General features: G+C 33.9%; 1 protein-coding gene across 4 annotated transcripts in view; it reads right to left on the reverse strand.

The window, feature by feature from the left end:
* LOC124365368 (A disintegrin and metalloproteinase with thrombospondin motifs 16) overlaps window positions 1-16290 on the reverse strand; it is a 169582-nt gene that overhangs the window by 70364 nt on the left and 82928 nt on the right. For 3 of the 4 annotated variants that reach the window (XM_046821346.1, XM_046821356.1, XM_046821361.1), the window contains exon 3: window positions 1043-1130. In XM_046821346.1, coding sequence (XP_046677302.1) covers window positions 1043-1129 — 87 coding nt within the window. In that variant the 5' untranslated portion in view covers window position 1130. Of the gene's footprint in view, window positions 1-1042; window positions 1131-3229; window positions 3330-16290 lie in introns of those variants that run through there. The other variant, XM_046821350.1, reaches the window with a different exon arrangement.

Here is a 16290-nt window from a genome sequence, read left to right on the forward strand (position 1 = left end):
CAAATTAACTATTACGGTCATAATTTTAGAATGTTATGCCAAATACATAAACCTGAAAACAGTGAGACTTTATATTGATATTACTTTTCCGTCATCGAATGGTTTGGGGTATTTTAATCCTTATTTAGATTACCGAGGCATGACATTTATAATCGAGACAGTACTGATTTTTGGGAGGCGTAGTAATCGTATGGAAAAGGAAAACTTAAGGCAATATGATAGAAACATTCCAATCCCTCCATGGTTTATAGCCTCTCTGATGCTAATGCCCTACATTTGAGATGTTACTCAAGAATAATAGAGACAATTTAATTCCACACCAAACAATTAACACATTGTACAATTAAAGCGAGCGAAAATCCTTTTTGGGATCACACTCAAGCTGTTACAAATTTGAAGGTGACAGTGAGACAAAAATAATATCATCATTTAGATACAATTTTACGGAGAAATGGTTAAAATTGAGTAAAATGAGAGCTGAACTAAATATAAATTTGTTATGCTAGTGAAAATTGTAATGGATCTTTTAGGCCATTGCAGTTTTAATAATAAACACGTGTGCCGAACAAAATACGCCAACCATAACATTGGACTGTACCAGTGAACAAACAAATAGAAAGGGTTCATTTAAGACGCCATTTCGAAACGAATCCACTCTCCACATTTAAATCCAACGGACTGCGTACAAATGACATTTCAATAACGAATTTTATAGCCGCAACGAAACCATGGGAAAAGGTTGTTCTATCAGCTAATCAGCCATGCTCTCCACGTTCGGTCCATTATTCAATAACCTTGTTGAAATGGGGGATTGTTAACGTAGATATTGTTATTGAGATGATGAAAGAAGAAGCTGAGAGTCCAAGGCTCCTCCGAAGATACCTGGGAGGCCTTCGTGGCAGTATTGGGATCACTATTGGGAAATGTTCCCTTCTTCCCACTCTTTACAGCGGTAACTCTGACGAATCTTCTTACATGTAATCCTGTTTCTCTTTACAAGTTTACCTAAGTGAAATAAAAATATTCTTGAGAATAAACTCACCGAATTTGATACAGCGGAGACCCCGGCGAGAAAGAAGAAACAAGCGCAGAGCGGTGGGAGAGACAGGGCGGCCATCTTGAAACCCATTCTGAAACATACATTTGTAATAAGCAAATTAGTCAACAGTGGTATGTTTTGGTTTGTTCATTAATAGATAAAAAAATATATTATAGATTCCAATCAATTTGAATTTTCTAGAAATCCACTCTGGAACATACATTTATAATCAGTTAATTGATTAGATTAACTCATACATTTTATGATTTACTCATCAGTAGTTGGACAATAATTTAGGGTCCAAATCAGTTTCATTACAGAACAGTTGTATTTTTGTCTCTAGGTTTTTAGATAACGGAGCTGTAAATTTAAAAAAGTAACGGCCATCAAAATGGATGAAATGAAAAATTGAGCTGTGTAACGATCTTAGATAAAGTATTTAAAAGTAAATCTTTGTATTAAGGTTTAAATTGTTTCAGCATTCCTATTACCAGGAACTGATGATAGAAAAGTTCTTACGGGATTTAAACGTAATCAATATCTCAATAACTGTTCGAGATACCACAACATTGCTTATTCATAAATGTCTACTAAATCAGCTAAGAGCTAATGTCAGTGAGAACTCGTATAAACGTGAAATTTCAATTATAAAACACTAAGAGTTAATTCCTGCGGTAGAGTTCCCGGGTACGGTGTTACATTATAGTAATGCTGTAAAAACTTTGGTTTTAATACCCTTGAATATAAATGGTGCTTACATAAATCTTGCAGTATTACAAACCCTGTTTGTGTAAAGCAATAATCGTGAGAGCGTCGTTGGCTAACGGTACCCGTACGTGATTGCACATCATTTATCCTAGCTCGTTCCATCCACAGGCAAGACCGGTATGAATGACTGACTGAGTCTCTTCTCACGTTGGCTGGCACAAGGTATATCAAGCACGTGTATCAACGGTGAGCTATCATGTTAAAATATTGAGCTTGGATTTGTAAGAATACAGCTTCCAGGGTCATAGCTACCATTTTGGTAACCGGGGCACTAGATGAGAAGTGTTGATAGATCAGTTGGTAAGAAAATCTGTTGGTAGGAAGCCGTGTTGTCTGTGTCGGTAGGAAGGTTTTGTTTTGTGTAAGGGAGGTTCGTTGGTATGGGGTCTGTTGAAAGGATAGCAGCAGAAAGCAATGGTGATATGAAGTTTTGTTGATAGGAATATAAAGGAGTGGACGCCTGTTGGAAGATGTTTTTAAGGTCATGAAGTTGAAAGATCTGTTGCAGTTAAATCAAATGCTGTTGGAAGACCTTTTCTTGCGGGGATTTGTTTGGTAAGGTCAATTGATAGTTAATTCACAAGGTTAGATTATTTGATTGGTAATTTTGTTTGTAGAAAGTTTGTTGGGAGTACACTCTATTGATAAGAAGTTATCCTTATTTTTTTAACAAAAGTGGAAGCTTTATATTCATAAAGACCAGCTAGAGTCTGTATCCAAGCTCCTCAAACAGCGGTTTACATGACTCAGTTTTTAGTCGGCCAGTCATGGTCCGTACGCATTACTTTTAACGTGCAAAAACTCTCGTAATTGTTTTTGCTTGATAAGCCCCCAAACATAATTCCATATTTGAAAATTGATCCAATATGAGAGAAATATACAGTACGGAGAATCTCGAGTCTGAAGACTTTAATGAGGTGATTAAGACCGAAATACATGGATCGGAGTCTTTAGCACTCATACATTACATGATCAATCCATTTCAGACTATTACTGGCAAACAGACCAAGAAACTTAACTGAAGGCTCTTGACAATAGACAATAGACAATAGACAAACTCTTTATTGACATATTCAGTTGAGAATAGTACATTGCGTCATATAGTATAGATCATATTATTGAAAGAAATTTGCTTAGCCATATATCTTTAATTTTAGTAACGTTGGACACATATTGAAAAAATGGCCGAGACCATGAAACATTTGAATGGGCTTTTACGTTTTTTGAAGGATGCTACTGTTTACCTTTAATCGTGTCTAATAAATAAAGAGAAAAATTTTGAATACTGATATAGCCTTCATTTCTAGGACTCTATATGTAGTCAGCTCGGCCTTCAGGGATGATTTAATGTTTATCGATGTATTGTTACAAAGCTCTAACCTACAAAAACTCCTTGAGGAAACAACAAATAATTATCCTAACCTTTCCTCAAACAGGTCCAGCCGTCATTGGTAAAACCAGAGGGTTAACTGCAAAATTATTGACCATGATTTGAGTACATAAAACCTTAACACCATGGTACTACACAGGACATCTTAAGTCCCCCACTTTTCGTAATTTTCCAGGTACAGATACCAAAACACTCTCAAATTCCGATTGGTTAATTTTATTTTGTAATTTTTGGAATTAAATAATTATAAAACTGTATTGTTTCATTAAATAAACATATGGTTTGGGACATATGGCTTGGGACCACGTTTTTATGACGAACAATGTTATCACTATATATTTTTATTCATTATGACTGACTTATATGGCCATAACACCATATTTAATTACAAAATATTTTAAGAAATCGCGTAATTAATATTGTGGCCAAAAAATAACAACTATGACAAAAGCTTTTAGTATAAAAGTGTATGCTATTAAAAGTATCAATGTATGTAGGTTTTGACGTGTTACTGGAACGTAGATTATCTGAGATTTAAAGGTGAAAACTGGAATAAGGAACACAACAGCAAAAAGAAGAAGAATTGCATTTATTACAGGTTTGAAACTCGTGAGTCAATTATACATGAGAAGAAAAAACAGTGTGGGCGAAGGAAAACATCTACAGGCAAGAAAAAATATCGCATTAGTAATACAGACTTTTTACAAGTTAAAAAATAGTAGAATAGTTTAATAATGTACGAGTAATTACTCACAGAGTTATAAATATCAATAAATAGGGTCTACTTTTCATCACCCAGAAAGGTAAAGCACAATTTTGTTATTGGAACATATTTAAAATGCCTTTATTACAGTACTAACCCAATGTTAACAACAATCATTGTGGACATGTATAATCTTAAACCTGACAACACAATGTATGTATATATTTAAAAAAAAAACGTAACCTAATATATACGCACAAGTTTTCTGTACAATGTATATATAATTCATTTGTAGTGTAAAACTAATTTTCAAAATAAATATTCTGTCTGTTACTCGTAATTTTGCTACTGTCATCCTATCAACGAATTGAGCGAAGATTCCCGTAATACGGAGGGAAGGTGACCAATAAGTTAAAACTTAAATAAATGAGATGCACTAACAAAGAATATTCTAAAAAAAAAGGAAAAAGAATTCTTCTTTTATTGTTTTATTGCAATACTCTACTACCCGAGATACGAGTGTAGTGGATACTGATGGAAATCGCAACTCCCAATATCACGAAATCCAAACTGAACGTTCAAGAGAACAAAGCGACTCAATGGACTGTCACAGCTACAATACTGACCAGTAAAGTCCGGCCATTCTTTCACTTTCTAAAAACACATAAGCACATCAAGGCCATTATCTCGTCAGAATTGACGATTCATTTTGTTAACGGCCGTTTCACTTTCGTCTCATACTGAGCCGGTGGTGGTCAGTGAAAGCGGTTACGACTTTTTCGTCACCCTGTTAGTCGTCATGAGCGGTTTTGGGAGCTTTATATCTGCTTATAAACAGACCGGTAGCGGGTATTTGTGGAGAAAAGGAAACTTTACGGCTGTTTCAAGGGCCACATTGACGGTAATTGTGGTTTCATGCGGGACATCCTTTTACATAAATAAATCATTCCATCAGTAAAGCATAGGCAGACAATTAATCTATCACAAACGTGAATTTGATTAGTGGTAAAGATTATCCAGTTTAAACGGGGTGTATTAAAAAATTCAACTAACTTGCTTTGTAAAATTGCTTACTAGTAAATACAACTAACTAGTAACTAATATCCACGACTTTTGCCATCCTTAAGTGAAATCAAAAACATTGACAGAACCTTTCGAGATCTTCAACACATCTTTTCTCGGGTGGATAGTTAACATGGAATACAAACTAAGTTAAAGTAACCAAATCATATACTTTACGACACGCCAATTTTAAAAATCACTAAAAAACATATTCTATGTAAACTTTTTGCACTCTATCTCAAAAATGTACACTTAATAAAACTTATACTAATAAATATAACTTAACCTAACACACGGACTACAATACGTCTACTCATAGTAACCAATCACTCTGGTCTATTTTAATACTGACCAATGGGTCACAGTAAATGGTGATCGTCACGGCATACACAAGTTGGGGCAAATGAGCATGGCAAATTAATGTCGTATCCGGAAATATCAAACAAAACATAGTATTCAAGTTACAAACACGTATGGCAAAGTACTGGGTTCCTATTCCTGGAAGATTACTAGTTGGTATCTTCCTACGAAAGCATTATCTGACGTAATTCATTTCGGAGTGTCTGTTTGGCCTTCACGAGAGAAGCGTGATAGTTTCACAACAATAAATAACACCTAACATGTATTAACCTTGATATACGACCGAGTATGAGATGTAGTTTCTGGTCGATAAATATGAATTATATAATACGGACTAATCAGTTCCACGAACAGTATTGACGAAAAGACTGAGTTTATTAGTGAGACATGGATTCTTCGAATCAAAGCACCTCTTTAAATCCCTGATTTATTTTTATATTTACTTATCTATAAAAACTGAATATGCGTTGTTTAATATTTTAATCTTTTGCGGCTTCGCACGCAAGTTCGTAGGTTTTGTACCTGTATGAGCACTTATGGTTTGAGTTTATTATATCTCTGACGCTGATGTTGAGTTTGCTTTGTTGAAACGATCAAGAAAATATGTTAAAATGTTTTATATATATATATATATATATATATATATATATATATATATATATATATATATATACTTATAGCCTACTTTATTCAAAAGACAACTTAGATAGGTTTCATAACAGTCCTTAAATGTATAGTACAAGTTAGGCTACATTGTATCTCATATCCACTACTACCAATTACCTGCTCCTTTGCCCGCAATTTAGTAAGCATTTCACGTTTATGACTACTGCTGTGTTGAATGAATTATATTTCCGACGCTTATGTTGAGTTTGCCTTAGTAACACAATCAAGAATATGTGTCAAAACTTTTATAATTATGACCATTTTAATTTTATTTGTTCTTAGAATGTTTTTTACCATAGTTTATTTTGTTTTATTTCCCGATCAAGAAAATATATATTACAGATCAGAGAACCCTAATTCTGTCAAAAGGGAAACAAAATAGGTTTTATATCAATATTTAAATGTATAGTCAACGTTTATTGAGATTTTAGAAAACTTAGAACTGGAATTAGTACATTACTTCAAAATTTCCGGCGAAATTTCATCCAACTTAGTTCTTGTCGACCGCTTCAAAGGGAGTGTCCGGAGTCAAATTCTGACCTTCTTATTTTTAGGGCATTTTCTAAGGTAGATTAGTACTTACCTAATCGCTAAAATCTGAATTCCGAATGATTGTTAAAAATATACTATTTAGAAAATTTACTCACTATAAATATAAAGAAATAGAAAATAATAAAAATTGTTTACACAGAACAGTTGATTACATTTGACAGGCTCATTCAATTAATATTACACAACTTTAGAGACCAAGATGGAATGTTTCGTTACTTAAAGACCAGTGGCGCCGGGAGGGATTTTAGAAATCAGAATAGACCTATATTCATCCCAGGAACTTTAAGAATGTCCATGTAAAATTTCGGTACAATCGGTCGAGTAGTTTACGCGTGAAAACAAAACAAACACAAAGGCATTTTCGTATTTATAATATTATTAGGATTTAAAGAGCCAGTTGAAATCATCTGTTCTATGTAAACATCGTTTTATGACGGCACAACCATGTGTTTCATCGACGTAACGACTATTTCAATTCGTTTACATTTGAGTAACCCATAAGCAAAACACGTTATTTCCATTTTTTTCGAAATTGAGATATTGGTATCCCTGAATTCTGTTCATCAAGACCTGTCAGAATATGGTGTTTTCAAGAGTCAAAACCCGCCATTACCGTCTTAAAAACGATATAGAAAACTGGTCAAATTTCCAAAACACGTTATTTCCACTGCATAACAAAAATACGCTAGTTCCAAAATGCGTCAATTCCATCTACCATTGTTTTGATTTGCAAAGTGCGTTAAAAACTATCAAAGTAACATGGCCATATCCGAAAACAGATCCAAAACCTGTTATTTCCAATTTGGTGTAATTTGTAAAAATACTCTAACATTAACTTTTTATAATAAAAATATAGATTATTGTGTGTGTATTTAGATTTTTACTCAATTTTTCAACTCAATTTCCTTTGTTTTCATTTCATTACCCAATAAATAACAGGTTTTGCAACTGTAATAAGAACAAAAATGGCTGACCACACAGTTCCAAAACCTATTAATAACACTTTACAGATTAAAAACCAGTTATTTCCAAACTTTATTGTTAAATATCTTATTAACTAATAATGTGACATTATATAATTTTCCACCAATAACAAATCTAATTTTTCTTAATTTTTTGGTAAAAACTTCAAGTGGTTACCATAGAAACAAACTCTTTCAGAAGTTTTTTGTGATTTCCCGAAATTAAAAAAAAAAACTGGAAATAACGTGTTTTGCATATGGGCTACTCATTTATAGTCTTGAAAGCACAGAATCAGTCTGATAATAACAGATGTACTTATATAAACCTTTTCTGAAACCAGTGTTAAGCGCAGAGTAGAAAATATTCAGATAAGAAAATTAATAGTTTCATATATGTTGTTATTATGTTATTATAATAGGTTAATATGTACTTTTAACAGTACATTTTAACAAATTTAAGTATGCAGTGTTTGATCAATGCAGAAATAAAAAAGTAAACTATATCTAACTTTAGCCATGAATTTAAAGGCCAAGAGAAATTAAAGTTATAAAACTCATCTTAGTTGTCTTTAGACATAGGTAAGTTTCTCAGACCTATGTATGTTTCATATATTTTCTTGATCAGAGAAACAAGGCAAAATCAGCTGTGGCGCATAAAAATATACTAAGACCGGATTAAATAAAAACAACCATAAATATACATTTTAACGTATTTTCTTGATCGTGGCAACAAGGGATACTCAACATTGGCGTTGGAAATATAATTTTGTCTTTATTGTAGTTTAATGTCTCACAAGAAAAGACAAAAGGTTTGATGTTTTCGATTTTCCATTTTTGGAAAAGGTATGAAGACTAAAATACATGGAAATAACCATGAAGTAATTTATTAACTACTATTACATCAGTATTAGAGATGTAGCCTCGAAAAGTGTTTGATAAATATGTATATAATTATAAACCTTTTAACACTTTTATTTTCATACTATGTACATTTCGAATTCTGGGAATTCATCTTGAGGTACCTGAAGATGAATTCTCAGTATTCGAAATGTACATAGTATGAAAATAAAAGTTTAAAAAAGTGTTAAAAGGTTTATAATTATATACATATTACATCAGATTTTCATTTCACTTTTTAATTTATTCCTGTGCTACTTTGTGATACACTTGGCATACCGTTGGCTATAATAAAATATTGTTTTTAAATAAAACAGTTTTTTTGTTTTTACTTACTTTAATACCAATTAGGTTTGCTTGGGTAGATATTTTACTTATTATCTATCGGGGTAAAACTTTCTATTCATTGTACAAATATTTAATAGTTATTTGTATTTTATAAGTTCACCAGCAAAATAAAACGAAATGCAAAATTTCTTTCTCAGTTTAATACATTTCTACAGTATTTGTTTAAGACGGTATAAAGCTGACAAATTTAATGATATCGATATAATGTAATTTTAGAGTTTATATCTTTTGTCCAGCAGGTCCCCTAGGGTCCTCTAGAACTAATGTGGTGTAAATGTAAATAGTGTCATTGTGTGTAGCAGCATAGCCGTCAAGGTTCCAAGGGGGAAATTTTAGTTATATCTAATAAAAAAAAACGTTTAATCTGGAATGAAATGAAAAATCAATTCATTCAAAGGTGAAGCAAGACTAAAAAGTCCTCTTTACAACCTACTCATCCCCTCTATAATACAAGACCACTCATCCCACTCCATATAATAAAAACATAAAAGTTAAAATAATAATACAAATTGAATAGAACAATAAATTATCGAATTAATCATCAACATAAACATACAAAATTGTTTTTGAGAGGTTCACGGTAGTCTTGGAACTTTCTTGTCACTAGGCGAAGTGGGAGAATAGAGATCACATACATGTCACTTATACATGCATACCTGTAATTCACTCAGTCTTCAAGTTTAGTGAGAACATTTAGGGAGGTAATAAGAGAGAATTTAGCAAATTTCTGATTTGCATAATTTCCAATCCAAAGAAGCAATGGAGTAACGTAATACAGGGTGCCGCGTAAATCATTTGCCAATTTTAAGATGTCGTTTGGAAACATCGACTAAGTGAAAATTCCCATTAACATAGTACGTAATATATTACTTAGTGTAGCGTCTGATTTAGTGTGTTTTACGTATTCCTCATAGTGCCCATTTTGCAATTTTGGAGTAAACGGTTACGATAACTGGTAAGAACGGATAACGATGAAAAAAGAAAAACATTGATGAAAAGTACATGATAAATTTATATTTAAATGTTAACCTAGCATAAGTCCCGTTTAATCTTACTTAATATACTCAACAAGTATTTTCTGACTATTACTCAAAATAACAAATACTTTTACTTCTCGGTATGAATTTTATGTCTTAAAATATTTTTTTTCTCTTTTGCTAGTTTTGTAGGACTTCATTAATCCTTATATAATTTAAATGCATATAAAATGTATGTAGATAAAAACTTATTTATAAAATGGTTCGTCTATTAGACTTTTAATACGACAACAGTATTAGAACAAAAACAGAATTCTTTTTATTTGTGAACTTCGAAATAAAACAAAAAACTATTCCAGTGCTAAATGAAACAAGATAGGACATCTATCAATCACAATTTGATTTTATTCCTTCTTTACAGGTAATTTAAATTTAATTTAATTTCGTTTTATTTACTCAACAATTTACAAACATGAGCCTTTCTACAAACTACTGGTGGATTGTTGCACAGACACCAACAAAATGGCTTTCGACCTTTCCAGATACTGATTAAAAGAGCTTTTTAATCAGTCGGCCAGTCATGGTCCGTACTCCTAACTTTTGGAGCGCAAAAACTATTGTAAGTTGTTTGTTCTTGATAAGTTCCAAAACATAATTCCGTATTTTAAAATTGATCCAATATGGGAGAAATACACAGTACGGAGAATTTCGATTCTATGGACGTTAGTGAGACGATTGAGAGCAAAACACATGAACCGGGGTCTAAGTTATGTGATCTGTGCGTATAAGTTACATGAATATTGTAACTCTTGTTTAGCCACATCACTTCCTTCAACAGCCTTCATTAGACCTTCAGGATTTTTCTTTTCTATATGCCCGCATCTTCGGTAACTCCCTATTTTTATAATGTAATGTAACTTCCGCTTTAATTTTGAAACTTCGCAGGGTTTTCTATACATCAAATGTATGTTTGTAGTTTTATAAAGACGAGTATTTCCTGCAAGTCATTGATGTAATGAGCGGGTGAGATAAGATCAGTGAATAAAAAGCTGCACATCCTTTCCTCAACCAGTTTATCCTTTCACTTGAAGCAACGTGAAGTGGAACTTGTCATAAATAAACATAATTATGATGACAGTGCACTCGCCCCACTTGTTTATGATTAGAGTGAGTTCAGTTTACAAACAAAGGTGAAACTCCTGCGGTGGGAACGCAAAGGTAGAGCGGCCGGAAGTTGTTAGTTTCGCGTGATACTTGGGTTCTTGTGTACAGTACAATGCTTCCAGCGTCGTCTTCAAGTTTTGCTCGTAAATGGACTTTTTACACATTCAAGAGCATTTTACAGTCCTCAAGTACACCATTGACATCACAGATCTTCATCCCCCTACATTCCTCGCTTCAGCCTCGAGAGGTGGTTAAGAACGATTGAACTTCTACAGATGTTTTAATAGTATTTTAACTTACAAGGTAGTTAGAATTTATATTAAACATCTTATTGTAAATACCCAAGTAAATAAACGTAATACCTTAATCAAAAGGATAGGTCATTAGAAGTCCTTATAGTCGAATTGCAACAGATTTGTACGTACCTACTATGCACATGAGAGCCAATTTAAATGATTTCAGTTATATTTACAGACGATAATCACAAAACTATAAAAACATTTTCTTTTACTTTAATTATTATTTTGCCTCTTGATATTTTTGTACTGACGACAGCTGTCGTGTAAATTTGTCAGTACAAGACTACCATTTTGAAACCTTTGGAAACATAATTTTTGTTATATTCCCCTAAAAGGGTTTATAAAAAAAATTACAGTGATATATACAGTGATATACATAACATAAACAGTTCAGGCGTTACTAATTTAAATTAATAAAATACAAAGTTATACGCAAAACATAATGATATAGGATATTTGTTTGCCTAATACCTTGTTTGCCACAAATCAATCTTGTATATTTAGTAAATAAGGAAAACTGGGTGTGCAAAAATATGAGTATTTTATGTATTGCATAAACTTATAGGAGTTCAATTTCCCTCTCCCGTTTTTGATAGAGTGTTATAAAACGACATGTGTGGGACCCCTAAACTTAAAACCCAAGTACGCCACTGCTACAGACATGTATGGTGCTCGACCTTATAATAATTCTTGGCTATACCTAATAAAGTGCCCAATTAATATAACTCACTATAAATCTAGTGTTGGAATTTATTATTCCTAAATGGCGGCGGTTGCAAATTTCCTAGCACTACAATTATATTCAGTGCAGTCGAGACAAAGCAGCCTACCGCACCTGGATGGAGTTATTGGTTTTTAATTCAGTAATAACATATAAGGAGTTCCAGTAAGCTCATTATGCGACTGTAGTGTTACCGTAAAAGGGTTCAATCTTAGTAGAAAGTAAACGCCACATGTACGGCTTATGATTATCGGTCGTGCTACGTTACAGTGTGAGCTGAGTGCGTAGTTACGTAGTTCCTGGTACTAGGCCTGCTACGCTAATCTCCCCCTAGTTCCCGTCTCTTACATCTGCTCAGTGGGAAAGTAACGGCACTAAATATTTAAATTTGTGTCATCTTACTATAATTCAAAACCGTGGATTTTAGCGAATTTCAAAAAAATTACAATAAGAAAAATGAGTTCATGATTAATAACACGCAATCGCTAAAGGAACAGCATCTGGTGCACTGTTTGAGTTCTTCTGGTTTTGGGGGGAGGGGCGGGGAAGAAGGCAGCTCTAAAGATCACATGACTTAACTAATCGACATCTTTCAAATTTGACACTGATATTTTTCTACTAGAGTTAACTTGGTTTAGTCTGTTATGATTGGCAACATTTTATTAATGCTGTAAAGAATGGTGAATTTTGATTCAGAAATTCCATTCGGTTACGGATTTCCTTGTCAGAAAAAACGGTTTAAGTTACACATGTGAAATTTTGAAAAGGTGTTCAAAAGCGCTAGGAATTTGAGAGGCGTTTCCAAAATGTACAACTCTTAAACATTTTTTACAGTTTACACATTGCTTTTTACGCTTAAAAAACTCCTTATGAACGAGTAAATGTAAAAATTCTAAGTACGACAACAATAATTTATAGGTTATGAATTTAAAATAAGTTTCAGCCTTGAATGCGACTTGTGGAGCACCACCACGAAGCGCGCGCATTGCTCACGATAATTGAGTAACCGATGAAGGCAAACACAGTCTGCGCATGCGCCGTGAACAAGCATGCGCACGTAGCCACGCCGCGCTGTACAGTCATGCGCACAGGGCAGACACTAATTAAAATTCACTGTCAATTTTCCATGTTGTTACTCACTGAACAGAAACGTATCTTTTATAAATAAAATATTGAACAACATCTAAATTTATGTATTACACCTACATGTAACATTTAGAAGACTACTGACAATATCTAAGAAGAATTAAATTATTGCAGGAGACAACTCAGTTATTTTAAACTTCCAACATAGTTTCATAGGTTTATTGTTTATTTAATTATTAGTTAATATACCTCCTATCTATGAAAGGAAATACCCCTTTCTGACCATTATATGTGCAAAAACAAGCAGTTCATAAAACATATAAGACACCATATTCAACCAGTCAAGTGTCACTGGCGAGTGTAATAATAAATATTCAGTTTTAAGTTGTATGTTCACATATTTGGCCAGCAATATAACCGAGAAACCCCAATCCAATGCTCACAACATTACAAACCTCTGAAATTCACCATAGCTTAGATGTAAGACTGCGGCTCTCTAACCGAAAGATCTTGGGTTTTATCCTCAGAGAGGTAATAAACATTTGCAAATGGATTGGGACCGAGTTTCCTTAAAAACGTACAGCATAATAAATCAAAAAGCCTGTGGCTCAGAAAGGGCCTACTTGAAAATAAACAGAAACAAAACCAATAAATTAAATAAGGTTGAATGTTCATTAGTATTTCAGCAGAAATTTATGGACGACGCATAAATAATGTTGATGCATGTGAAGGTGGAAAGAGGTGTTGGCTGAATTAATTGCTACTCTGACGCTGAAGGTCTGGGCTCCTGAGAGGCCGGAACAGGCACAGGGCACATCTATGTTTATTTTTGGAAATCCCTTTCGCCTAACTTTTACATTAAGTCAAGGTTCAATATAAGCTGAATAGTCTGGGAGTCGGTGCACAGTTTAGTCCTGTACTAGATAGTGCGTTTAGAACACTCACAAATCTATTGAGGAGATCTGTCTTGTGGGATATTGTAGAGCCTCAGGATGGAAATCAGTGTCAGCTGTTGGACACTTATATGGGGAAATTATTCCTTATTCACAATACAGGAATATGAGAAACTTTTAATGGTAAATGTGGGATTATGATAAGTCGGTAGGCCTAAGACCGAAACGTACCTAATTATGAATCTCTGCGGTTTCCTTACAGTTGACAAGACGTTTCACCTACTCATCTTTGCATCAAAAATTTGTAAAATGGGTGTTAAAGAACGAGTTTAGTAATATACAGGCGTGACGTCTCTGAACAAATTTCATGACAGACAGCCGAACAGTCACAGGTTCTAACCGAGGGACCGGGGCATTCTAGTTATATCCGCTGAACTGGGTAGATATATGTTTTCAAGGACCTTATCAGGGTTGTCCGGGTTACCCCGGAAGAGTTGGAGAGGACCCAAGGTTGCGATTGGATGACTATCAATTGATAGTAAGGCATTCAATAAAAATGCGATCCCTCCAGAACAATGTTTACCAACAAGCTCTGAAAAACAACATCTTGAAAAGCCTACAGTTCTATAACGACATCAAAAATTCTGTATAAAAACGGTATAAATACTGGAATGGTTCATTTTACTCCAATGTAACACTGATGAGAATGGTAGCGTTTAGAAATATCTAAAACCGATAATGAAATATAACCGAATGATCCGTAGGTATACTATAAAAATGAAAATATGTGAAATATAAAATATAGTTTAAAGTTAGATTTAAAATCATTCTGAACATCTATTGCTTTTCTATGTTGAAAGTTGACACATGAGAACTTTATTGAGCTTTATAACTGAGGGTCTGGATACGCATCTCTAAGAATACTCATAATTCTTTAAGTTATGTTTTGGCGAAGAAGGCACATTGAATTATTCATAAGTGTAGGATCAGTCAAAATAAACCATTGTAAACAAAATATACGACGAGAGAATCTGTTTGTAAATTGAATTTTAAAATACATTACTAGTGTTAATTTGAAACATCTAAAAGCCATACACACATAATACAGTAAATCAGAATACAATATCTCTGAAGTCTCACACTGACACATCGCAAGGGTAACAATACTTGTTTGCCAATAACTTAACTTTCATAAAAACACATTGACTACTAACGATTTGTGTCTTCTATAATGAGTAGTCGCTTTACAGCGCAGACCCTTCCTTCTAATGATTTAAAATTTGGATATTTGAAAAGATCGTTCGGCAGCTCACACCGGCGTCTTTTCATCCTCTGGATAAATGTTTTAAACCTCTAGTTGCATGACATAATGGAAAGTGGGGTTTTAATAGCTTCTGGTACAAAAATGCATGACAGTTTGATTTTGTTTTACAGTATCCACCCGTCTGACATCACAGCACCGACAGAATGGTTAACACAACTACATTACACAAACAAAATAACTGCAAGTCACTGCCATAACACCAATACCACCAACAGCAAAATCTTCGTGGATTTAGGTGATATGAAATAATTCTGAAAAAGTCTAGGTGCTATAAACCCACACTCTTTTGGGGGCGTACAAGTGGGTGTTTTATTCCACGCGTGCGTGGTAACATAGATACTACAAGCCTAGCTTCGCGATCTTTTCAAAACTATTTCCGTGATTATACTACTGACAATCTAATTAAAGTATTTATTATATGATGCAATCCGTGTTCTGCCTGCCACACAACAAACTGTATCACAATGACTTCTGGAACTGTCACACATTTGTAGAAACTTCGTGAACTTAATAAATGTTCTATTATGGCTATTAATGGAAGAAACTATTCCTATGCATCCTTGGCAGATATCGCGAGTGAATGGAGACAGAGAAAGTATTTAAACGTAAATAAATACGTAAATAAATATACGTAAATATTCGCTGATTGGACCTTTCGGTGTAGCATCAAAGACATCCAGTCCGTATCTCGTAAAATAGTCTGCGAAGCGTGGCGTGTTGATGTAATTATTTTAAATCAGTACAAACTTATTATGAATTAGTCCAGAACTATTGTGATTAGAACATTACTTGATTAAAAGAATTAATGTTGACAATGTTGTGACAATGGGTTATTATTTCTCCTTCGTGCCGGTCAAGTGGTGGACTTATGCGCAGCACACGTTATTGAACAGACATGTCTTCCTTTTATGAGGTGATCACAAGACAGGAAGTAGTGGATGATGACGTGACACTAGTTCTGTGCCAAAGAGAAATGACAGGGCCAACCGAGTCAAGTGCCAAAAGGGCACGTCAGCAGGTGTGCCTTGTCACTAATCAGGCAGCTCCTGGCCAAAGTCATGTAATGGAGGTCATGCCGA

Source organism: Homalodisca vitripennis, chromosome 1, assembly GCF_021130785.1.
Source record: "Homalodisca vitripennis isolate AUS2020 chromosome 1, UT_GWSS_2.1, whole genome shotgun sequence".
NCBI classification, from domain to species: Eukaryota; Metazoa; Arthropoda; class Insecta; order Hemiptera; family Cicadellidae; genus Homalodisca; species Homalodisca vitripennis.